The 25,870-nt window shown below is 45.6% G+C and overlaps 1 protein-coding gene across 1 annotated transcript in view; it reads right to left on the bottom strand.

The window, feature by feature from the left end:
- Positions 1–6,942: 6,942 nt before the first annotated feature.
- Positions 6,943–25,870, bottom strand: part of LOC116742713 (translation initiation factor IF-2-like) — a 32,007-nt gene continuing 13,079 nt past the window's right edge. The window contains exons 2-3 of the mRNA XM_032610551.1: positions 18,794–19,090; positions 6,943–7,103 (exon numbers count right to left, since the gene is read on the bottom strand). Of these exons, the coding sequence (XP_032466442.1) occupies positions 6,943–7,103; positions 18,794–19,090 (458 nt within the window). The remainder of the gene's footprint in view (positions 7,104–18,793; positions 19,091–25,870) is intronic.

Below are 25,870 nucleotides of genomic sequence, written 5' to 3'. Positions count from 1 at the left end.
ATTTCCTGTTAAATGAAAGTTTCCTGTTAAATGAAAGTAAACAAAGCTGAACTTTGTTACTAGCAGACCCACATTACAATAAATGATTGAAAAAGTTCTTCAGGTTGAAGGGAAATAGTACCAAATGGAAAAACTCACATATACAGGAAGGAATGAAGAACACAGAAATGATAAATGTGGGGATAAATGTAAAAAGGTATCTTTTTTAAAACTTTTTTAAAAAAGGTAATTGGCTGTAAAGTAAAGCATAATAATATATTGTGGAGTTTATAGCATATGTAGAAGTAAAATATATAACAACAGCACAAAGTAGGAGAAGAAAGTAAATGGAAATATATAGTAGCAATATTCTTAGATTAAATGTTAAGTAATAATATTAATTCAGTGTAGACAATGATTTTATATGTATGTATATATACCCCTTGAGCAGCCTGTAAAATATAAAACCAGACCTTGGCTAAAAAGCCAAGGAGGTAAAATAAAATACTAAAAAATACTTGATTAATTCAAAATGAGGCAGGAAAGAAGAAAAAAATACATCAGACAAACAGAATACAAATAATAAGAGAGCAGACTTAAAATCAGCCATGTCAATAATTATATTAAATGTAAATGGAGAAAATCCTCAATTAAAAGGGAGAGTTTGTCAAGACTGGATAAAAAAGCAATATCTAACTATATGCAATTTATAAGAAACATCCTTTAAGTGTAAAAACCAGGTAAGTCAAAAATAAAAGAATGCAACATATATATATATATTTATAAAATATAGTAATATGATATATACTATATCATGACATATATCATGGTGCATGACTATGTGTATATCCATAGGTATCTGTGTCTATATATCTAGAGATACACAGATAGATATAGATATCATGCACCACGAATCATAAAAACTGGTATGGCTACGTTAAGATCAGAAAAAGGAGACTCCAAGACAAGAAGCCTCCCCAGAGATAAGGAGGGCACATTACATAATGATGAGTCAATTCAACGCAAAGACATTAAGATTTCTAAATGTATATGCACCTAATATAGAACCTCAAACTAAATAAAGCAAAAATTTACAGAACGAAGGAGAGAAATAGACAAATCCACGATCATAGTTGGATAGCTGGAGATTTTCAGCTCTCATACAATGACTGATAGAAGTAGACAAAAAAAACTGATAAGGATAAAAAATATGAATATATTGGTTTGAGCATTTAGAAACATAATAATTAACTAGTGTTCTTTTCTAAATAAACTTGAAATACAGAGCAATCCTTAACACCAAAGTACCTTTTTAAAATAATTCTTAGGAATTTACTCTTTACGGTTTTCTGTAGTTCTAAGGAAACCCGGGACATTAATACTGGTCTGGGCTCTTGTGTTCAGGTATTTCTCAGCTTTTGGTTCCAGTATACGTATCAAATACCTCATTAGCACCTTTCAGCTATTCACTCAAATGAAATATCAAATCAAACCAAACGACAAATACCAAATCAAATCAATTATCAAAAATCAAATGGTGTGTTGCCTTCCACGATACTGAAGCTTATGGGTATCTCCTTTCACAATTTATTTTTTAGAAACTTTAGAAATCTTTTAGAAGAAAACACTCCTGTAACGTCACTCCGAATTTTCCCAATAAATCCTTTGGTCTTCATGCCTCTCAACCCATATATAACTTCTCCTCTCCCCCAATTCTCCCACCCACACTGAGACAAAGTCCCAGCCTAAAGCAAAGCTAGGCTCTCAACTCCACCAATTCTCAGTACCCCCCACGGCCTTTCCCCTACAGATAAGTAACTGTAAGGTGGAGCTGGAACTCTTTGTTTTACACATGTGCCTCGCGTGATTCTTATGAAAAATCAGTTTGCATTTAACTCTACGTTTTCACGTGGAGGCATAGGAGCCCTCAGCCGGTGCTCACCAGCCACGCGAACTGGCGCAAGTCTATTCACCTCCCTCAACCAGTCTCTCCTCTGCAAGACGGAGACACGTCCACCTCGCGGATGTAAGGGGCACGGTGCAAAGCCTTAAACCTTGTAGGTGCTCAGTCCTTAGTCAAAGGAATGACGAGACAATGCACACGATGAACAGTGCGACCACGCATCCACACCGTGTGGCTCGGAAGCACGGAATTACAGGATGAGGTGCACGCCCTGCACCTGCCGTGCTAGGTTCCTCCATTCCCCGACTCCTTCTGCAGCTCAAGCATTTCACCTCACACAGCAAATCTAGACTACCGGAAGCACCTCAGGCTTGCTCTGCCATTTCACGCCTTAATCCTTTGACTTGGTCCTACCTACCTGGCTAGAATTTCCCTCTGAATCTCTCCCCGACCAACGGCCTTCTGCCAGCCCATCTCTTCACCTTTCCCTAAGAGGTAGGAAGATCTGACTGGGCCCAGATGGGACCCTCTTCAGGAAAGCCTCCCTGGGCTGGATCCCTCCCACACCTGCACATCTGCTCAGGCCATCGTCTCACCGGGGGCACGGAACGTGGTGCCTGGCACTTCCTGGCACAAGGTGGCACCTCAGGACAAACACGTGGAGATGGGCAGTGAGCCAGTCTGGGACACTGCGAAGGATCACCCGTCTGGCGCTTCCCTGGCCAAGAAGTGGACCTCTAACCAAAACAGTTCAGAGAGTGCCGGGAAAGGTCCCAGGTGAGGGTGAACCCAGCTCTCCCGACCCACCTAGAGCAGCATCAACCCACCTGCCAACCAGCTGGGCCACCTCGGATGCAGCTCCTCTGGGCCCTGTCCCACCTCCAGGTGACTGTGGACCCAGCAACCCCCTAGACACCCGAATGCCACAGAAATGTGACGATGGGAAACCTTTATCATTTGGGGATGCTATGTTTTGGGGTCACTCGTTATGCAACAGTAGATAATACAGATTTTACTTCAACTCCTAGCGTTCTTTTTGCCCAGTGTAATCATTTATCTAAAAGTATCTATTTCATAGATAAAAAGATCATCAAAGGGACACAGAGAATACATGTTCTGGTTCCCTCTGGCCACACTCACCAAAGAGACAGCCAATTGCTCAGATTCTAAAATAGTTTAAAAGATACCCTAGTTTCTGTTTTGTGAGGTACTCAGATTAAATGGGTCAACTATATAATTAAACCATAAAAATAGAATGCATTGAATGATATAATAAGAAATAGTTCAACATTCTATCTGTGAGTCAAATTTGTTTCCAAATGGGACTTATTTTAATTATAGAATATACATTTCACTAGATGTCATTTTAAATCCCTGTAACTAAAAAAAAAAAAAAAAGTTTCAGCTCACTGAGGGCAATTTTACTTAAGGGCCTCAGACTAAATTTAGAAATGATCTTCACTATATTCATTTAAATATAATCAATTTAATAGTATCTACATTAATTTTTGTTGAAGTAAGAAAAAGTGTTCCAAGAATGTAAATTTTATGTACTCTAAAACAATTAAAAAAAGAAGCAAGCTGTCTGAGAGCAGGGACAGAACTAACTCAGCTGAAAAAACTAAAATCCCCAAGACAAGGATATTATTTCATAAAAACATTTTTTTCAATCTAGGGAAATAAAGTACATTTTCACAGTCCAAAGTCTTGACATTAATTAACAAAGATATCTTATACTCACTTCATTTTAAAATATTTTATAGAAGTTGAATATGCTCCAAGAGCAGATTTCCATTAAAATTATTTTCTTTTAAAATAGAATATGAAGCTCATAGCTTTGCTTCCAGATGTCTTAAAAGGCTTAATAAATGGTACCCCCCCGCCAAAGCAAACCATATAGGAACTGATACTTTAACTATGAAAATGCACACGGACTAAAGACAAAGGCAAAGTGGCTACAGAAGAACATACACATCCCTGGCTTATTAAGCAGAAGTGTTACATTAAAAATTATCCACTCTGTTTCAGATTCTTGGTGAGAGAGTTAAAACCTGTGACACACAGCTCATCTCCTCAGGGTGAGCGTTTATAACCCTTTCTGTCTTCCCAACATTTTGCCTATAAGACATCCACCCTCAATCACCCTCCCTCCAGCCCAGGATCCTGCCAAGTTTTCTGGTGCCTGGAGGCTCTCAAAGCAAGCACCAGGCATCTTTAAGAATGAGGACTTCCCCCAGATCAGGTTCAACATCATCAGGGAATCCATTAAAAATGCACATTCTCAGGCCCTCCAGGACCCAGTGAATCAGAAACTCCGGGAACAGACCAGCAATTCGTGTTTAACCCTCCAGGTTAACTCTGATGAGCTAGAGTCTGGGAATCAATGGCCCAGATCAAGGGCTCCTAAAGCCACCTGTGCATCACTGGCCCCCCCAGAGGCAACCTGGGTGCTCCCCCAGTTCCCACTCGGATGCTACAGAATCCCAGGTGTCCTTAAGGGGTCCACGGTGGGGACCACTGGAGCAGGTAATCTTGAAGGGCCTTTCGAGGAAGAACTGTGACACCAAGTTCACCCTAAGAGTTCCCATTTTGCTTGGCCCTTTGCTAAGCCAGAGAGAACAGAGGGCACAAGCATAACACTGCACACAAGAGGCCCGGATCTCAGTGCACAGAAAACCCCCATCCCCGGGAGACACAGGTCCTGACCTCCTTCCCAGCACAGGAACAAACACTCCAGAGCTGAAGGCCGCTACTTCGCTCCTCTTACAAGCATTTATCAGTTTGTCTTGGTGTTAAAGGGAGACGTGACCTTGTTTTCCAGCAATGTGCCCCTGAGACAGCACCCTGAATAGACTCCGTTAAATCTACTGTAGAGCCGACTCAGAGCCTCTAAACGAGATGGAATAAACCCAAAATGAGAAGCAAAAAAAAGATGGTGCTAGAAATGGCAACAGCAACAGCAGGTTATGGGTGAAGCTGACACGTGTCAGGATGGAAATCATCTGGGCCTCGGCGTGGGAGACAGAGAGCTGACTGTCCAGCCCCTTCCGGACCCCAGCCCTGCCATCCATCAACAGCCCCTCTAGGCCTGGGGAGGGCGGGTGGGCAGAAGGGACAGCCCAGGGTAGAGTGGACCTCAGGGCCTCTGGGAGCAGCCCCGGGGAAGGAAGCTCCAGCTGGGGAAGACAAAGGTGGGGATGTTTACTCCACCCTCTGCCAGCCCAGGTCGGGGGTGGGGAGATGCACGACCCCAGGAAAGGGAAGGCCAGGCCAGGAGGGCGGTGAGGGCCTCTCTTTCCGCTCACGGCTAAGGCCACAGCCCTGGCTCCCTGAATGCAGGCACTAGACCAGCTCTGCCCCTCGCCAGCACCTTGCAGATTCCACCTTAGCTCTCGGCACCAAGTTCGGTGGGACAGTAGAAACACCAGCCCTGCAGGCTTTTCTGAGAAAGGTGTGGGCTAACCCCAGGGGACCCCGAGCATCCCCGCACAAGCACAGGAGCCCAGAAGCCTGCCTGCCAGGTACTGCGACCACCCAAACACGCCCAGAGAGGGCCCCGTTCATGGCCCAGAAACAGAACCAAAGTTCCCTTGGAGATTTTCTACCCAAGAGATAATTAAGTTGTAAGAATCCTGCCCCACCCTTCCTCCACACAAATGTATCAATAAGTCTTGTAATTCTGAATGGAAAAAAAAATGTAACCTCTAAATATTTTTCTCATCTACAAAAAACTACATAAATAAAAAATTGGAAAGCTGCCCACTGCTGATCTAAATAGGTAATATGAAAGCTCTGATACAGTCAAATATAAAACTCCTACCTTCCCAACGTAAAGACTTTAAATAACCATTAAGAAAGCATCTAGCTTTACTTTAAGCCTTGCTTTCTTTCACAAAAAGATGCGAGATACCTTCAAGAAAAAAGAAAATAAAATCAGAGACAAACAGAAAATTAAAATTTCAGGACTTAGAGAAAATTAAAGCATAGAAACAGGACAAGATAGAGAAGAAACCAGCCATAATTTCCTACTAAGTTGTTATAGTCGAGCTCCAATTTTGCCTCAAGTTTACCGTTTATCATCAAATGATTTGCCTTGCATGTTTCTGACAAATTTGTAAGTGTGTAAATTGTTGAGCTCACTGAGCGATAACAGTGCAGGACATACTGACAACATCTCCACCAAAATACAGGCAAAGGTGTCACGTGGCCGCTTCTGGAATATCCTCCAACCACAGTGGAGAGCAGGACGGACCAGAGGGCTTCTCGGTCAGGAAGGCGATTCTAGGAGGGTCTAAGATAACTCCTTGTCACCTAAACTCTGCCTACAGCTACTTCCTACACACATGGAAGATGAACTTTGAGGGAAGCAGAGCAGAGGATGGGCTGCATAAACATGAGAAAGAACTTCCCACAAGCTTCAGATTGTTAAGAGCTCAGAAGGTCCAGAACTTTCAACTAAAGTTCAAAAACCCTGACCAGATGCAGAACCATCCACTTCTGTACGGATGCAGCCAAACAGGTACCTAGTCGGCAAAGCCAGAATGTTCTTTCAGAAACAACAGTTTGAAGGTCACTCTAGAGGTCGGGGACAATACATCATTAGTCCTCACTCCCAGCACCCAACCAACGAGGTGCCTGGGCACACATGCCCTCAACACACGTGCTCAGTGAATGAGTTCCAGACCGCAGCTGGCATGGGTAACCTTCTCCAGACTACCAAAACCTGGTCAAACTTGACATCTTCATAAATGACCTTCGTTTATGAAACAAGCTCTTTGGGAAGCCTGAGAGCATCCCCCAGCCTGTTCCCGACACCACCATCAATATACGACATTCTGGGAACTGAGTTCAATCAGCCACAGACACAGCCATGCCGTCAACCACAACTCTACGTTCCCTAAATTGTCCTCGAGCTCATCGGAGGAGGCGTTTCTAATAGGAACCTGCAGAACCGTTCTGATCTTCTGGCCTCGTAACCTTACGAAAAACAAACGAGGCTGGCTTGGCATGATCTGTTCTTCGGGAAGCTATCCTGCTTTCAGCTCTGACGACTTCCTTTCCTACGAGTGCTCAGCCATCTGTTCCACACCGTGCCGTAGGATGTTGCCAAGGACGTGAAGGAAAAGCAATGAATCGTAGAGTCTAAAACAGCACCCTCCCAGGGAAACGGAATGCAAGCCACAAACGTGAACCGTGTACGTTCTTGTAAGTTTTCTTGTAGCTGTAGTAAAAATTTTAAAAAAACAGGTGAAATTATCTTGACGATATATTTTACTCATAAACTTGATAATATATTTTACCCAATCCGTCCAAAATAGTATCATGTCAACATGCAACGTAAAAAATTATTCATGAGCTATTTTACGTTCTCTTTTCAAGCAAATCTTCAATATCTGGTACTTCACGCTTAGAGGATATAGCAATTCAGGCCAGTCACATAACCAGCGGCCAGCACACTGGACAGTGCAGGGCTAGGATCTCTTGGCGTTTTCTGAAAATTCAGGGCATTTATTTTAATTCTGGCACGCCCTGTCTTCTCCACGATCTCTCAGGATATTATCAATAGTGCCACCTTGATCCCATCTGCAAACTCCCTCCGCACCTGAGAGGCCCTTCACCTCAATCGTGAGATGCAAACCACTCTCAGGGTAGCAAAGTAGACTAAGACTGAAGCAGATTCTCACAAGAGGCTACTGGCTTGGATATGATTCCCGTCCCTCTATCAAATGACAAGGCAGAGATGTACTTTCACGCCTTTGCATTCACATTACTTGAGCATCACAAAAGGTGTGACTGTCTCCTCTATTCTTTTTATTCAGACCACATGAAGTCACGGAAAAGAATCAGAGAGGAGGCATGACAGAGCCTTTTAGGATGACCAACACTTCATGGAGCAGAGAGAGAGGAAACACCAGGTGCAGTGGACGGGAGGTGCCCAGGGAAGGGGCTGGAGGGGCCCTGGTGCCAAGTCAGGGAAGCCTGGATGGTGGGTTAACAAGACTTTGTCCTGGGCACCTGGGCGGGGCCTGGAGCAGCTGAGCAACGTGACAGACCAGTGATGTGGCTAATTCCGGAGAAAGTTAGAGGCAGGAAAGGGAAGAAGGCCGAGGCGGGGGTATCAGCCAGAAAAGAAGAGAGGACGGAGGCCTGGGGGTTGGTCTCAGTTGACCGAGGGTCGCGGAAGGTACACCAGGAACACAGAGCTGGGCCGGGCAGGAGAGACATTTCAGAATCAGATGGAGGGGAAAACCCAGAGAGGATGTCAAAGGGGACGAGGGTCCTCCTTTCAGGATGGGGTGACGGTGAGCCGCTAGGCATCAGCTGGCAAAGCACAGGCTGAAGAACATCGACCTGCCTTCTGCCATCAGCCTGGAGGCTTCTCCCACTCACAGGGTGGCAGCGTCAGTTCAGATGCAGGGACGGGTGGAGAAGTCACCCCTTCCCAAAGGCAAGCTTTCCGCGGCTCCTACACTGTCGCTTCATTAGACCACAAAGCATGTAACATCTACGAGCACAGACAAAAGTTGTCTTGCTTGCTACTAGGTTTGCTATTCCAGGTTTGAGGAATTCACGCTCTTATCGGCAGAAGGAAGTTTCCTACAGGGGCTTTGCTGCTACTTCTCAAGATGCAAGAAAAAAATACTTTCTGACCTAATATTCTCTCGGTATTACTTTTTGTTCAAAGTGGGGATAGAGGGGCCACAAAGTAACGGTAAAAAGAAAAAGGGACGAAGCTTTATTTTTCTCCTAGAATAAAAAGACGAATCTTTGCTTCACTGATGCTGCAGTCCCCACGTCAAGTGGGCAACACTGTGGACCACGTGACCCCACTCACAAGGAACGCTGACAATTTCAACAGGAGCAACAGGACATTTCAGAGGATGGACGCGTTTGGAAGCACCCTGAGGTCACGTCAATGCTCCATGACAGGCAGGAACTTGGGGTCAGAACTGAAGAAATGAAGTTCTAAGAGATGGCTGAGATGAGGATGAAGTTCTAAGGGAGGTGGCCCATAGGCCCGGAGCCACCCAGAGCTTCAAGACGAGTGAGGTGCGACGTCCACCCGACCCGGTAGCAGCACGGTCCCTGGCAAACGGCAGGCCCTCAAGCATGTATGTGCTGAAATGGAAGTGGCGCCAGTGACTAGGGACACCACTAGTCCCTGCATCAGCTGACCCAAATCTGAACACTGCTTTCTGAAAACAGCTCAGGGAAGCATGGCGTCCATGTCCTAATGGTGAAACGTGGCAGGTGAGAAGATTTTAGCTCTATGTACCTTGGCCTCAGCCAGTTTTATCTAAGGAGATCAGGATACTAGATAAAACTCTCCTCTGGGGTCTAGTACAGACCTGAAAGTCAGCCTACTGGAACCCGCCAAGGTCACCCACCACTGTCAAGGTCACCAGGCCCTGTACCAAACCACTGCCTGTGGTTGCTTCTCGTCTCAAACCAACTCATAATCCAAACACGGCCAGATAAGGAACCTCAGGAAAGCCCAGACCATTCTAAACAAGTCAATCTAAAAAGTGGCCTCTGGGAGAAATTAAAGTTTTAGTTATAGGCAACTGATCAGTTACTTACCTCTTAAAGCGCAATGTCACTGAAAAAAAAAGCATAAATGCATCAACTATTTCAACTAGAAGATGGCAGAGCCATCACGCAAATACAAAGAATATAGGTAAAGTGCTGAAAAGAGTGGTGGAACGTACTAAACACTGTATATGGGTCTGACGTGATAATGATATCGTTATCGTTATCATTGATTACACAGGCTAAGGCAGGGAAAAATCAGAGGCATGAATAATCCTACAGAAAACCAATACTGCACTCAATTCCTTCCTATATTCACTAGGTTATGAAATAATAAACAGTATCTACCATCAAATCTAAAAACCACCTTCTGTTGAAACCAGAAAAATGCATGTTTTCAAGTTTCTTCTTTCAAATTTTTTTTTTAATTGGAGTACAGCTGCTTTACAATGGTGTGTTAGTTTCTGCTGTACAACGAAGTGAATCAGCTCTACGTGTACATACGTCCCCTCCCATCTCGGACCTCCTTCCCCACCAGCCTCCCACCCCCATCCTACCAATCGAGCTCATCACAGAGCACCAAGTTTTGAGACATTTCCCTAACAGGTTGAAATCTTAAGACCAAATAAGAGTGAGGGGAACTCTCTTAACAAAAGGCACCTATCTTTCATTCAAAAACAGAAAAAGGGAGGCAGTTCCCCGGTGGCCTAGTGGTTAGGATTCCAGGCTTTGACTGCTGTGGCCTGGGTTCAGTCCCTGGCTGGGGAACTGAGATCTCGCAAGCTGCGGCCCAAAACAAACAAACTGGAAATCAGACATAATTATACAAGGTAACTGCTTTAAACTTGAACGTAAATTGTGTCGGGGATCCACCATAAGGTGGAGACTTAGGCCTCCGTGCTCATGGCTGTGAAGGTCATCTCCATGGGTGTGGGCTACACCAGGACCACACAGAGTAGGGAGAAGAAGGGGTGGCAGTGACACGACCGTGTTTTCCTCACGCAGGCGACACTCATGCGGAGAAATACACACAGTGCCTCCATCCCTGATGAACTCACTGTCTCACTAAAGGAACCAGGAACCAAGAACACATCATAAAATACAGCGATCAACTGAATGAGTGCAGGAAGCGCTGGCCGGCAAGGCACAGGTCTAACGTTGCAGGTCCTTCTGGGAGAGCCTTCACGGAGGCAGGTCCATGGCCTTAGCCCTCCGGGCGGCAGTTCATTTAAACAGGCTTGGGAAACAGTAGTTCTACAAAATGTTTTCACAACAGCTCATCTAGTTCCTGAAATGCTTTGATTATACTGCCCACGTGTCAGGGTCAATTTTACGCATCAACTGGACTGGGACTCGAGGTGCCCAGGTATTTGGTGAAACGTGGCTCTGGGTGTGTCTGTAAGGACGTTTCTGGATGCGATTAACATTCAAACTGGTGCACTGAGTAAAGCAGGTGGCCCTCTCCGGTGTGGGCGGCCTTGTCTCATCCGAGGAGGACCTGAACCCAACAAGAGGTGGGAGAGGGAGAGGGAGATCTCTCTGCCCGGCTGAGCTGAGACCCAGGTCTCCACCCACCCTCACACCGGAGCTGAGCCCTCGTCTCTCTGCGGTCTCCCGCCTGCAGACGACAGATGCTGGGGCTTCTCAGCCTCCAAAACCGCACGCGCCAATCAACTCCTTACAATAAACTTCCTTGAGATCAAGACTGAGATCCTATTGGTTCTGCTTCTCTGGAGAACCCTGACGAACACCAGGTAAATGTGAGTAATAAATACTAACTGGTAACATGAAAAATCCAAATTAAAATGAAGATCCTTAGGTATTTCCGACACAAAACGTATAAGGATGTTTGATAACGTCTTGGCGCGCTGAATTAAAAGGCTTTGGGACGCAGTCTCTTTATCATTAACTGAACTCACCTAAACACTTTTGGGGAAAGATCCAAGGAAAGGACAGAGCTTCTCAACAGCTGAGTGCTTCATGCTGAAATCACCCTGGAAAAAGCATGTGGAAACAGCAATGGGCGATTAAGAACCAAAGCGGTTCGGTCCTGTGCCAGTGGATTCTGAAAGGAAAAATACCTGTGGGAGAAACCCGATAAGCACATCAGGCCACGTGAGCTGGAACCCTTCAATGCTGGAGCAAGGGCAGGGCGGCGTCTAACTGGGGAATCGTGGCCCGTGGGAAGCTCACACTGAACACAGGGCTTAGAGCTGGAGAAGTGAAGTTCTCACATACATACATACACACACACACACACACACACCCCAACTATGTGACATGTGTGGGACTCCCATCACTTATATGGAAAGTTCTCTTAAAACCAAATTCCAGACTCTACAGATAAACCACAAATCTCCTCTAGCACGACCTAACAGAATATTCCAACTTCCCACAGAATATAGATTCATATGACTCTATAATCCTCTCACCCTATAAGAACTGTAACTATAAATTCACTAACAAGGATTAGAAAAAAAATCTCCGTCAAATTAAATAACTAAGTTACTAGACAGCCAGTCTATCCCCTAAAAGACGGTGGCCACTTGGACCAAAAACTGTCAGAAGGTTTGTAGTTACACACCGGAGTCCTGCTGTAAGTTAAAACAAAGCTTACAGAAGCTGTGAGGAGCACCCAGGACTTGTCAAATTCCAAACCAACACAATGATTTCTCTTCTGCCTTCATGGTCACTGAACAAGTACAAACTTTACTGGGAAGAAAAACATCTGATTCTTAAAAATCACAACATTCCAATCAGTGATCATTTGAATGAGCAACGGCCAGGGATAGATTAAAAGGATTTGAAAAATCCCCAACTCAAGTTAAATGTACAGGGAAACTCCCAATTCACCTTGTTCTAACGATGCAGTCAAAACACAGAAGTGCTGTCAGGATTCACTGGTACTTCCCAACACCACTGAGTTTCCTGTTTCCACCTGTCCGTCTCTGACACCCTAGTGGAAACGGTGCCCCCCCCTCCGGTAGCCAGGGATCAGAAGATGATAGTTTGCACGTGTGCAAATAAACAGGCTCACACCTCTAGGATGGTGGAGTGTCTGCACAAGGATTTGAAAATACGTCTTTACATTTCATTCACTAAACTTCACCCAAAGACTACGGTCAACAAGCAAGTACTGGGAAAGATTAAAGCCTGGAGAAGAACATATAAATATTCTTATTTCTAAAATGGGTATGATTTCCTTTTGAAAAATACAAAAATATAGAATCAAAATCAGTGCACCAACAAACGTCATTATAATGGGACACAGTATCATTAGTGACAAGATATGACTTGGAAACGGGGGGGAATAACCCACGGTCCCGAGTGCTGACTACGCAGGTCCACCAGGTTGCCAGCTCTGGCCCTGATTTCAGTGCCCGCTCCCGGGGGCAGGGGGGAGGCAAGCATGGTCCCTTTCACAGCGGGTGCACTTCCCCACCATGTTTCCTCTTGTGGTTTATAGAAGGAGGTGGGTGCCTCTAAGCTGGCATCTCAGGTATTAGGCAAGCCCCCGCTGACGTTTATGGAAGATGAAGCAGGTGACACCCTCTGAAGGGCTGGGGTAAAGCCATAAGCATGTCCCACTACCCCGAGAAACCCACGTTTCCAGATACCAACTCTCCCTCTCCTCTGACCCCCGTCCCCAAAATGCTCTCTCAAGGCCGGCTTGGAGCCTGCCCACTGGACCCCGGGTTTATACACCTGGGCTGGAAGGCCCATCATCTCAGCACAAAAAACAGAGTCAGAGAAGAACCCTGCCTGAGAACAGGCCTTTCTGCTGTGCCTTTGGCTCCCGTGGGAAGGACCCCATAGTCAGCAGTGTCACCTGCACAGCCGGTTGGTAACTAAGTCCCGTCCCAGGCCCTGCGGATACAGCAGCCGACACGACAGCGACCCTCTCAAGCAAGAGAAATGTACTAATAACAACGTGTAAACAAAGTATACAATTTCCCTTAGGAATGAGGGCTGTGAATAAAATAACATAGGACTGGGAGACACAGAGTAGCTGGAGGAGGGGCAACCTTAGCTTCAGCAGTCAGGGTGAGTCTCTGAAAAAGTGCCTTTCATCCTGCTACCCGTGTGATAAGAATATACAAGACGGATGGAGGGACGGATGACATCCATGAGACAGTAACACCCAACAGCAATCCAACCCCGTGGAGTGCCCAGCACTTTGCAAGCACCATCCTCCTAAAACCTCACAACGATCCCATGAAGTAGTTCCTGCAGTTTTCCCCATTTTACAGATCGGGATACTGAGGTTCCAGAAGCCTGGGTAACCTGTTCAACCTACAGAGCTGATCTTTGCACCCAGACAGGCTCAACTAGAAATGCTCCCCCTCCCAGCCCCTTGGGCACCGACTTGCCTATTTGCTGGGACAACTAAGTGTTTGGCCTGGAATCCCCGCAGCGGTGCTCAAGCCCTCACCCTGCCCCGCCCCCAATGGAGTAAGAGAGACAAACAAAGCTCCGAACTCCCAAGGGATCTGCCACCCATTCTGAATGTGCTGACGGTGTCTGTGACTCCCCTTGAACCTGACAGATCCGGGCTGTCCCAGTCTCCTTAATCTCTGACACCGTCAGCCTTCAGTGCACCTGGAAGCAATGGCACCTGCAAATACCTTCTCATGTGGTTTGTAAGAATCGGTAAGACCACTTGCACAGGATGCAGGTTTCCACTGCAGCTTCCAATGCAGAGGTGGCCTACAAGGAAGGCCCTGCTGACCTGGTTCTTCTGCCACTGTCTCCTGTTCCTCACAGAGGCCACAGGGCTTTTGCACAGGCTGTCTGTCCTCTCTGCCCAGAGGCCGTCCAGAGGTTGCCTCTTTTTTTCACATATGTCTCAGCTCAAACATCCTCCATGAGGCCCTCCCAGACTGCCCAGCCCAGACCAGAACATCACCCTCACTCTTGACTGCAACTATTACTGCTTCAAGTTAACTTTTCATTTGCTTGTTTACTTTATCATCTCTTTTGCCCCACTTGACACTAGGATGCCTTAGAGAGGCAGGGACCTTGTCTTTCCTGGGCACTGCTTATCCCCAGCACCTGGCACACAATCAATCTATAAATATCTGTTTAACCTAACAACCATTGGGACTTCCCTGGTGGTTAAGAGTCCGCCTGCCAATGCAGGGGACACAGGTTCGAGCCCTGGTCCGGGAAGATCCCACATGCCGCGGAGTAACTAAGCCCGTGCGCCACAACTACTGAGCCTGCGCTCTAGAGCCCACGTGCCACAACTACCGAGGCCCATGGGCCTAGAGTCCATGCTCTGCAACGGGAGGGGCCACCACAATGAGAGGCCCGTGCACCGCAACGGACGGCAGCCTCCGCTCGCCGCAGCTAGAGAAAGCCCGCACACAGCAGTGAAGACCCAATGCAGCCAAAAAATAAAGAAAAAATATATAACAATCATAAGAGAAGAAATTACTAAATTACATTATTTCACATAATTACTTCCTTTTCATCACAGTCCAGTCATTGGGACAAAAAAGTTGCTGTCAAGAATGACCGTTTTGAAGGATATCAGGGATTCTTCCTGAAAAAGACAAAAAGATGCAACTAACTTCTAAAGGGGCCCTGAGGGGTAAAATGCTTTGCATTACAACATAACGATCTCAGATTTTCCCATATGCTTCCGAACTGTATTTTGAAAAGCTTTATCCGGAACTGGACAATTTCAAAACCCACTGATCTCGCTCTGACGCATAAAATACAGCACAGAATTCTTATAATTCTTCTAGAAACCTGTCTGCCAAATGACGTATTGTTTCCTTGGGCCGAGGATTCACCTCTGAACTTCTCCCTAAAGTGTTTACAATTTTTAAGATCTCATCTTTAGTGCCAGTTCCCCTTTAGAATTGTTTAATCATACTGGGAAAAGGAAGTAATCTGTTTCACCTACTAACATTTCCTTAAAAATTTTTTTTTAAATTTTTTAATAAACAAGACTGAGGACTTCAAATGCTGTGCTCTTATGTGATTCTCCTTGTGAGACTCAAACCACAAAAAGTTAAAAATGTGAAAATCACATGCAGGCCCTTCTCACAAGTAGGAGGGAACCAAACATGTCAGAATAGGAGTGAACATGCATGACTTAAGTTCATTAATGTTGTATTACAAAAGAGCATCCAGAAACTAACCCCGGTTTAAAAACAGGATGAAAGTGTATGCTGCAATACATTTCCTTGCCAGTAACTAATTACCTGCAATTAATTATTTGGACCATGACATCCATGAACAATGAAACACTAAATTTCTTAACTACGATTCTCCAAAATCTTCCATGCAAATCACCCCGTAACTTATCCTGACGAAGTTCAGAATCAATGTTACACTTAGCTTCTTCGATGAACATTTTTGGGCATAATTTGTGTTCTCCTCTGAAAAATTCTCAAGCATTACTTTTGTGTGTTTCTATAATGCTTTCAATACCAAACAAGATCACCATTACAACATGAAATCAGCTTTGCTTCTTCTGGGCTCCGTGACTCAGCCGAGTCACCTGCCTCACCTGCAGCAAGGAGATAAGAGCAAGGACCCCACGCTGGAGGAGTTAAGGGAACGCACCGTCATCTGTCTGGGACTGGACCGGTCCCCGAGCCGGCCGCAGAGATAACTCCCATCACAATCCACAAGACCTTTGTTCCGAGCGCACCTCCTCTCCTTGGTGCTGTACTAAGTAGAATGAATATATGTTTTCGTGGATGAGTCATGGCTTTGCAGAGCTCCAGAGCCTTCAGCCTGAATTGCAATTCTCACTGCATCATACTGGGAGGCAGAATGGTGGTAAAAACCAGAATAAATGAGAATTCACCCTAGGAAGTTGTTGTCTTAAATAAAGTCAACAAGCAAGTAGGTTTCTTATCATTTGTTTCTCTCTCCTAGAAGTTAAATACTGAAAAAAAAAAAAATGTCCAGGATTGTTGGAGATCCCCAACGCTCAGAACAGTCAATCTTACTCTATTATGGGAAAATAAGAGTAAAGGGTACAGTCGACTAAATAATATTTTGACAATGTTTTAACACCTGGAATACCCTGGTTTTCAGTGAGAAAAATCTGGCCAATATTCTTTAAAAGTTGAAAAGACAAAGGACAAACATTTTTAAAAGTTTATTCCTAAGAAGACTGTTAGGATGTGTCAGTGCAGACAGAGTATATTTTGCGGAGAGGGCAAGCAATGAAATTGCTAAAGGAATCCCTGCAGTTTTCCCTGAGCACACGTCTGTCCACCAGCATTATCCTCAGCACCACCTACTGGCCAACTGTCCGCACAGCAGCCCTGGCTCTACAGGGCCCCCAGGAATTAACGCCAAGCCTCGGCTTAGCTAAATTAACTGCTTAGGAATGAAGAAGATGTCACTTCAGAGTTAAAAGCGGGGGCGACCTCAGAATGAAGGTAAACTCCTGACAATCTTTTCAAATACCTAGACAACAAACATAATCTTTTGGTTACTAACAACAATTAAGTAGTTTTAATTTTTCTTGGCTAGTTACGCTATAAACTCTCTTCTGCAGATTTTAAAGCACGGGTAAGATTTATATGCGCTGGTTAATGCGTGTGTATACAGTACATATATTTATCTTTTACTACCTTTTGACATGGTAGGAGTTACCTAACCGCTGTTGCTAACAGCAACGCGGAATGGAAAGTATGATTTTCAACCTATAGAATGAGGGGATTCGGGGAGGAGTTCAGAGCCCAGGTTTCTCCTAATGTCTAGGCTTTTCCTTAGACAGGTAGGCCCTTCAGGATAATGAAGTCTCGCGAAACGTACCGGCATACGACCTGATGCAGGACTGTGTTCTCGTCCTCACAAACCTGCTATATACTTCACACATAAGGATACACATAACAGCTCGTCCGTCATAAGCAAAACAACAGCCCAACCTCAATTCTGATCTAAAATTGAACTGCAGACTTAAAATAGACCGTGATTTAAAAGATCTGGGACTTAAAAAACCAAAACAACCATTTTCCAAAGAGAAAAAACACATGACCTGGTAATACAAATGAAAACTAAAACCAGCTGGCACCTAGCACCGTGTTCCCGAGGGAGGGCACTGTTCTAAGCTCTTTACAGATTATCAGGCTGTCAAAATACCATCTACAGTAATACCATAAATTAAGTACCATAGGGTAAGTCAATGGAATGTTAACCCGAGGAAGAAGTCTGGCTTACCATTAACTCACCCTTATGTTAAAAAAAAAACTATGCTTAATAAATAGCTCATTGGAACGACCAGGGGTGGTGATGTCACAAAACAAGTACAAGTTAATATAGGTATTTTCCATGGAATGACTCTAAGTGTAAATTGGGGGGGAAAGGCTAAATAAATATCTTCACGGCCTACAGGGGAAATGAAGAAAATGGAAGTCATTTACAGTCATTTACTATTTATGCTGCAAAAATGCTTAGTCTACTATCATATTCCCCTTCTCAGAATCACACCCCTGTGTAGTCCTCACCACGCCAGCCATGCAGTTGTCACAGATGTGAGCCAGATTTTGCACAGGACGTGGCCGGGAGGAAAAGTGCAAAGTTAGCTTGCATCTCCTGCGGGAAATAAAGCCTGCTTATTTTTGTGGCTCAGTACATCTGAATACCAACTCGAAAGGGTTAAAAAGCCGGGCACCTGGTGTTTGCTTTCCGCTCTCCAGAGTGATTTAAGCTTACAGCGAAGTTCTCTCCGCTTCCCTGCCCGGCCTGCACCCTGCACGGAGGGAGAGCTGTCACCACCTTCTACACCCTGCCGCACGGGTTCTCACCACCAGCGGGGCCCCCGGGCTGGGCAGCGGGCTCGGTGGCTTCCCCCAACCTGCAAGCGCTGGGCGGCCGAGTTCCGAGCTCCGCGGCGTGACGGGGCACGAGCGCGCCAGGGGTCACTTAATTCCATTTCAAATCTGTACTCTTTCAAATAAAGTCGAGACAACGGAGACCACGGATGGAGCTGGAGGGGGCCACCAAAAACAAACTTTCGTTGCCTCCGAATCTGCATTTCTTGCAGGAATTCCCAGCCCGCGACGGGGAGAGCCCGATGCTCCCAAAGCACCCAGCCCCCAAGACGAGAGGCCCTGCGAGGAGCCCTGGCCGAGGGGGTCCACTCGCCGCACCCCGCCCCGCGCACCCCGCCCCCGCCTCGGCCTCCGCCCGGCCTCCCGCCGACCCTGGGCGCGCGGCGAGCTCGCGGCCCGGAACGCCGGCCGGCGTCGGTCCGGGCCATGCGGCCCCCAGGCCCGGCTGGACCGAGCCCCAGGCAGGGCCGGAGCGGCAGAGACGGACCCGGCGGCTCTGCGGCCGCGCGCGGCTTCCGCATTGTCCGCGATCAGGGCGCGGCGCGGTCCCCCGACCCGGCCCCCGGCCCAGCCTTACCTCGGCCGCGCTCCCCGGCCGCGGGCGGTGCGGCCCGAGCCGGGCTCCGGGCTCCGGGGGCTGCGGGGACAAGGAGTCGGGGCCCGCGAGGGACGGGGGCCGGGCCGCCGGGGCCGCGGGAGGGCGGAGCGCGGACGGGGCCGGCCGAGGGGCCCTGGGGCGCGGGGCGGCTGAGGGCCCGGCTGGCGGCGGCGGCCGCGGCGGCTCGGTCTGCGCCGAGTGGGAGGGCTCGGGTAGCCTTCGCCAGGGCGCGAGGGAGGGAACTTGGAGCGAGTCGCCGCGGCCCCGAGCGCGTGGCTCCGCCGAGTGTGCACGCCCCCGAGCGCCCCGCCCCGGCCCCACCCCCTCCCCTCACTCCCGCCCCTAAACCCCCGCCCCGCCTCCAAACCCCCCGCGCTCGACCCCCGCTCCCTCCCCGGTGGAGAACCGCCCGACCTCCACCGCCAGGAAACCCCAGACCCGGAGCCTATTCTGTGAGCGTGATAACCCGCCAGTCAGCCCATCCAGATCCCGGTGCCTGACAGCATTCTCTGTTGACTAACTTTCATATACTCAGACGGACCGCCTTAGTATTTGTAGACTAAACTTCTGAAGGCACTTTTAAGACTCCGAAACAGATTTGAAGAAGACAGTAGGGAATATAGAAGAAAAAAATCTCTGAGCACAAGGTACTGGCCCTAGGGAATGGGCCAGCTGATGTTTCAAAATCAAGTAAGCGTTTTGGGGTGCATCCTTATTCATCTCATATTGCATGGTTTGGTAATGCTTTTTCTTTAGATTTGCTTAATAACTTGATTGGGGTTTTGAGGGTTTTACTGTTTTAGGAAGATTAAACCCATTCCAGTTGAGTGTTTGCTACTGGGAATTCTAAAAGACAAAATCTATATTTATCAAAACGGTTGATTTTGAATGCGACACGAATTCACAACATGATTGCTTCTCTAAAATATGTAGCAAATATGTATTTTGTATCTTTAGTACATTTGAAATACAGTTGCATTCATCCCATTTTCTCAGAAAGATCATCTATATTTGAATTGTATGACTCTTATTTCACTCTAGTTCAGAAATTATCAAGTAAATAAAACTCAGGCTCCCATAATAAATTTTTGGCCATTTACAAGAGAACCATTTTAAGAAAGTGACATGATACTGGGTTTTCAATGGAACTTTACTTTGGCATACTAATGCATTCCACGTGATCACAGATTATGTTGTGGTCTCCATTAACTCCTAAAGTCCTGTGACAGTAGAATGAAGTTATTTTTCATCATTCCCATAGCAAATGAACCAACTTCTCTCACTCCAAAGTAGTCTATTAAAAAAATAATAATAATAACTTCTTTGCCCCAACAAGTTCCTTCTGGGAATTGCTCCATGCTGTTGTGTGTGACACCCTCCCCCCTGCCATTTCAGGGGCTCAAGAACCAGGTCTGCCCACCAGAGTGTATCTCATAGCCCCCGTCCAAGGGGAGAGGGCTGGCACATGTTCAAAGGCGGGAGGGTCCTTTTTCTGAACTGATATGGCAGCTTCAGAGACCATGCCATGAAAGCCTACAGCAGCTGGAGGTAGCCTATTAGAGAAGAAAGCCAAACCAGAAGAAAGCCACCTGCACCACGGAAACAGGCAGAGTCCTGATGATATTAACAAGCCCCTCCAGGCGGCCATCTCTGAAACTGGTCAAGACTCCTGGACGTCTGAGGAAATGCACCAATAAATTGTCTTTTTAGCTTATTCTATTTTGAGCTAGGTTGCTTTTCAAAATACTCACTTAAAAAGCTGTGGAAGTTCCTAGATGACCCATGCTCTGAAAATCAGGAATGTAACCAATGAGTTGTAGCTTCCTTGTCACTAAAATTGCATCTTCATAATAAAGTAGATACCAAGAAGTCCACTTACCAGGAAGACCTACCTTGTGGCGGGACTAAGGGTCTCATTTAGAGAATTACTGTTGCCCAGGGTAGATTTCATATTTTCACATTGTCCTTCCCAAAACCAAAAATTAATAAAAGATGTGGTTAGAAAATGAGAGAGAAGAGAAAAACACATCAAAACTAGAATATCCCAGTAAATGTTTTTGTCTTATCAATTATTCCAATAAAAGTTGCTTTCATAATCCCAAATATTTGCTGATATGAGACCTTTCTTCTTTTCTGGACTCACAATTTTAGGGTCAGCTACAGACTTTTGGGGACTGGTGAGATTGGTTTGTTGTGCTGGAATTTTACTGTTGAGGAGAAGTAGGCCATTGGCTTATGCCTGGAATTCTTTTGTCTCACAGAGACTTTTGTCTCTAAAAGTATGTAAAAATATTTGACTAGTACCCTAACGAGCATTCACACACTAATCAGTGTGTTGCTTAACCATTACTCACAGGTCACCGTGAACAGTAGGATTGTTGAGGGCAAGGGAGTGGGCTGGATGCACCCAAAGGCACTGCTTTGAGCCTTTGATTCCAAGAGTTTTTTCTTATGGGAACTCTGATCTCAGTTCACATGGACATGTACCCAGTTGTGTGGACAACTAGTGAAATTTCATGTACAAAAGCCTATGAGCCAAATAATGATATATCATAAACACATCTGAGTCCCAGAAAAGAACAGTACACAGAGGTGAACCATCTCCAGAAACATGACAGGGCAGCCTGGGAGGAAAGGTAAAGAAAAAGTAGTTCTGGAATCCTAGCCCGGCTCTGAATGGCACCTCCGAATGACTGGCTATGACTCTCCAGGGAAAATGTCTATCAAATATGCAGAGCCTGCCCCCATCCCTGTACCAGATCCAAGTAATGTCTGTGCCATTTCCTTACCGAAGAGTGAAAAGAGCAATCTTCCAGTTCACCCGGGCTCCGACAGCCTCAGCTGTCTGTGCAGAACCCACCCCGGGAACATGGCATACCACTGGCTTTCAAACCCTGAAACAGAATCACCTGAGTACTCTTGAATTCCAGGTCTCCAGGTTGTGGGGAGGAGGGACAGACGTGTATTTTTTTTTAAAAAATTCCCCTAAGAGATTGTGATGATCAGCCAGGGTGAAAGTAAATAAGGTCTGTGAATACCTGCTCTTAATCCCACAGGAAGAGACTTGAGAACCCCTCTGATCAGACTCCACTGATTTAGGATTGTATGTAAAATTAAAGTTGTTGATTGAACAAGCTCAATTTATCTTTTCCTCTGAACCGCCTTTAGTTCCTCCAAGGTTATAGAAAAAACAAAGAGGAATGCTCCTTAGGAGGAGGACGGTTTGCTAGAAGCAATCACTCTGAAAAAGGACAGCTCACAGCAAGACGGAGATAAGAGAATCTAAGTAGAAAAGCACGGCCAGTTGCTTTGGGAAGAGCTGACTCCGCCAGGGACAGTCGCCCCGGGGATCTCTTATTGCATATTTCACTGTTTATTACGTGTTCGTGCTATGACCAGAGGAGTCAAAGCAGTTGAGTTGTGTTCATGAATACAGACTCACATCATTTAATACCAGTAATAGCGCTCATTTATTGACTATTTGGTCTGTGCTAGGCTGTATACCTGCCACATCCTCAGCCATCACAATGGCCTTAAACATAAATAGTTTGACCCCTTTTTATAAAGAAGAAATTCAGGCCCAGGGAAGGTGAGTGACACATCCAAGGTCATAGAGTTAGTAATTGGGGGATTTAAAGGCTGGTCCACATGGTGCCAGAGCCTGTGTATCTTTTACTCTAAACCAAACTTGTCTATGACTCATAAGCATCATCTACCCAATAAGACGGTCCCTGACCATGCGAGCTATTTAAATTTAAATAACTTAAAATTAGATTGGATGAAGACTTCAGCTTCTCAGGCACACCAGCCCCTTTTCAAGTGCCACTAGCCACACATTGGAGGCGCAGATAAAAAACATTATCCCAGAAATCCCAGTTAGCAGCAGTGACATTTCACATGTTTGTCTATTTCATCAATGAAGGCAGTGTTCTCTGTGACTGGAGTTTTCAAGTAGATTATTCCAACTTTATGTTAACTGTTTGGATGGAATTTTTTCTAAAATACGTCATACATTTATGTGCCTGTGTCTGTTTGGGCTGCTGTAACACAAATACCATAGACTGGGTTACTTATGAACCACAGAAATTTATTTTCTCACAGTTTTGGAGGCCAGGAAGTCCAAGATAAAGGCACCAGCAGATCTGGTGTCTATTGAGAGCCCAGCTTCTCCTTGTGCCCTCAAATGCCCTCAGGGAGCTCTCTGGGGTCTCCTTTATGAGGGCACTAATCCCATTCCTGAGAGTCCCACCCTCGTGACCTAATAACCTCCAAAGGCCTCAGCTAAGAATATCATCACTTTGAGGGGGGACAAGATTTCAATGAATGAATTTTGGGGGTGCACAAACACTGCAGCTTGCCTTAATCAGCAGAGCACACTGAACGAAATGTCTCTTTGAAGCATCCAGGGCAAGGCACCCACATCACTGGACCCAAATGGCCAACCCCAAGCCCATGCTTCTCTGTCCACTGGCCCCTCTGTTTTCTACCTTTACTCCTTGTTTTTCTCAGACTGTCTACTTGCTTTTGGCCACATTCTGGTGCTTGCTGATGTTCCGCCTCAGCCTGCTTCTACTTTTATCCATGCACGCTTCCTATGGGTTTTTTCCCAATTCCGTCTCTCCAACTACCACCAGTTTGCCAGTGACTGCAGAATTTTCATCTCTAACTCCCACCCCAGTTTCTGATCTTCAGAACAGTTTCTTTTTCTACCCCTTTACTGGACCGGTGCTACTCAGAGTGCTGTCTCTGGACCGCAGCAGTGGTCTGTGAATTGTTGATACTGCTCTAGGACAAGATGGGTTTGGAAGGTGGAAGCCTATGTTTAGACACTTTCCTAGCAATCTGACACTGCTGGGACATGATTTGTCGTATTCTGTAGTATATACATAAATAACAGACCGCCATGGATTGGGAATTTAAAACAAACAGACAAACAAACACTGCACTTGACTCCACATGGCTGTCTCCCAGGTCCCTACTGCTCTTTACCTATATTTGTCAATACTGACGTTATTATTATCCCCCGAGCATGAGTCAGGATCCAGGCAGGAAACAGGGAAGTGAATACAGGGAACCACTTACAAAAATGCTGGAGAAGCTGAAAAGACAAACAAGAGAAGGTGAGCCAACCTAGATTTTAGCAGGAGCAGGAAACCCTCCCATAAAGAGAGCAGATAAAGGAGAAGGTGGTGTCATTGGGCCCTGGGATTTGGAGCTGATGAACTGATCAGTTACCGGGAATAACAAGGATTGCCCCCAGGAGCTGAGACGGTACAGGGCATGCAGATGCTCTGTTTAACTGAACTGAATTGAATTTCCTGTTCTGTTATTGACACTGAACACATATAGAAATTTCCTGGGGAACTCTTGATTGCTAAATATTGCACATAACAAGTTAGTGATGCAGAAGTTTTGAAGCTGTTCAGGTCCCCTTTCCAGCTCTAAAACTGATCTAGGCTTCAGCACTGAGATGCTGTGTCTGCTTCTATGAAATAAATGCATGAACTCTTATTTTCATTTGGCTCGGAACTTTCACTTACTTCAAGATTTTCAACTATTTCAAAAGGATTAAATTGTCAGAATTTGCTTGCATAGTACATGGAATATTAGGTTTATTATGTGTCCTCTGTATTCTCATAGACAGGGTGAAATAATGTACCAAGGATAGTTAAACTATGTGTGACAAGGTGAACTTAGAATGTTCGTCTACTTCATAGAACTATCGTCCATCTATTTTGTGCAGAGCTCACCAATTCTCATCTTCCCTGGAATCAAAAATCAGAGGTGACACAAACAGCTGGAATCTCTAATTTCATTCCAACCTCTTCCTAATCAAATATTAAACCAGTTCATTAGTAGCCAGAAAAATGAACTAATTTGGATTTTTCTCCTCTTTCTACCATTATATCGTAGAGCAGCTAACGAGCAAAATAGATAATAAGCAGGAGAGAACAAGGAGAAAAGGGCAAGTAAGGGAATATGAGGTCTCTGAACCACAGATGGTAACAATGCTTAATCACCAGTTTCTTCTCTTTAAAACACGCGTAAGTAGGTACACAGACTTCTGAGTCTTAGGGTTCAATGTGTATCTTTTTCCTGAACTCTTTTTAAAATGGATGTTCTGGTTTCTCAACATTTGATAAAGGTATATTCAGAATTTCATGTAGGCGTTCTGTTGTTCAGTCACTTGGTATTAATCGTAAGGATGAGCAATGCTATAACTGACATTTGTAGAAATCACCTGCAAATTATCGGGAAATTTTAACAAAATGTCAGAATGCTTTGGGGAGGGATGTGCATTTTAGCTAATCCACCCCCTCATTCTCCCCTCACTTATCTGTCACCGAATCTCTCATTGTCAGTGTTTTCACTTGTGCATCTAATCATTCACATCTTACCTGCCCTTAGTACAATAGCTTCCCTGTTCATTGTGTGATCACACAACCAGTCAGATGGATTCTTTGTTACCTCTTCTATGACTATTCTTCCTTTCTCGAAATTGGTAAAAATCGATCTTTTGAGCAGCCACTCAATGATTCCAACTTGTTTTATTTACTCACAAATTCCGCATACCCTTAATTTTCTGCTAGTTTCACCACCAGCAGCCAATACTTCTAAGTAGATATCCTTTTGGAATATCAACATCTGCGAATTGCCAGCCAGTTTGTCACAGGAGAGGGATGAGGTAGAGGAATGGAGGAAGGGCGGTTGGGAGAAAACAAAACGGGCTGACGGAGGGGGTGTCTCTACTCCCCAGCTCACCATTCCACCCAATCGGAAAAGCTCTGTCCAAACTCAGCTGGAGAACTAAATCAGAGTCTGTTTTGAAATCTTTTGGGAAAACAAATCAGCGTAGGTTGCCATTTTGATGCTTCTGATAGAAGTATGGAAACACACACATCAGCATCGGCTACAAAAATGTCCATATGTAATTATGGCATTTTATCGGTTTGCACTTGTCTTCCTCTGACAGCCTGTACTTCCTATTATTTGTTAGCTGAGAGTTTTATGCAAAGTGGTAGGTAATTTAAATACCAGCACAATTTTCTCATAATC

This window comes from Phocoena sinus, chromosome 17, assembly GCF_008692025.1.
Source record: "Phocoena sinus isolate mPhoSin1 chromosome 17, mPhoSin1.pri, whole genome shotgun sequence".
NCBI lineage: Eukaryota > Metazoa > Chordata > Mammalia > Artiodactyla > Phocoenidae > Phocoena > Phocoena sinus.
This window is presented reverse-complemented; position numbering and strand designations above follow the sequence as displayed.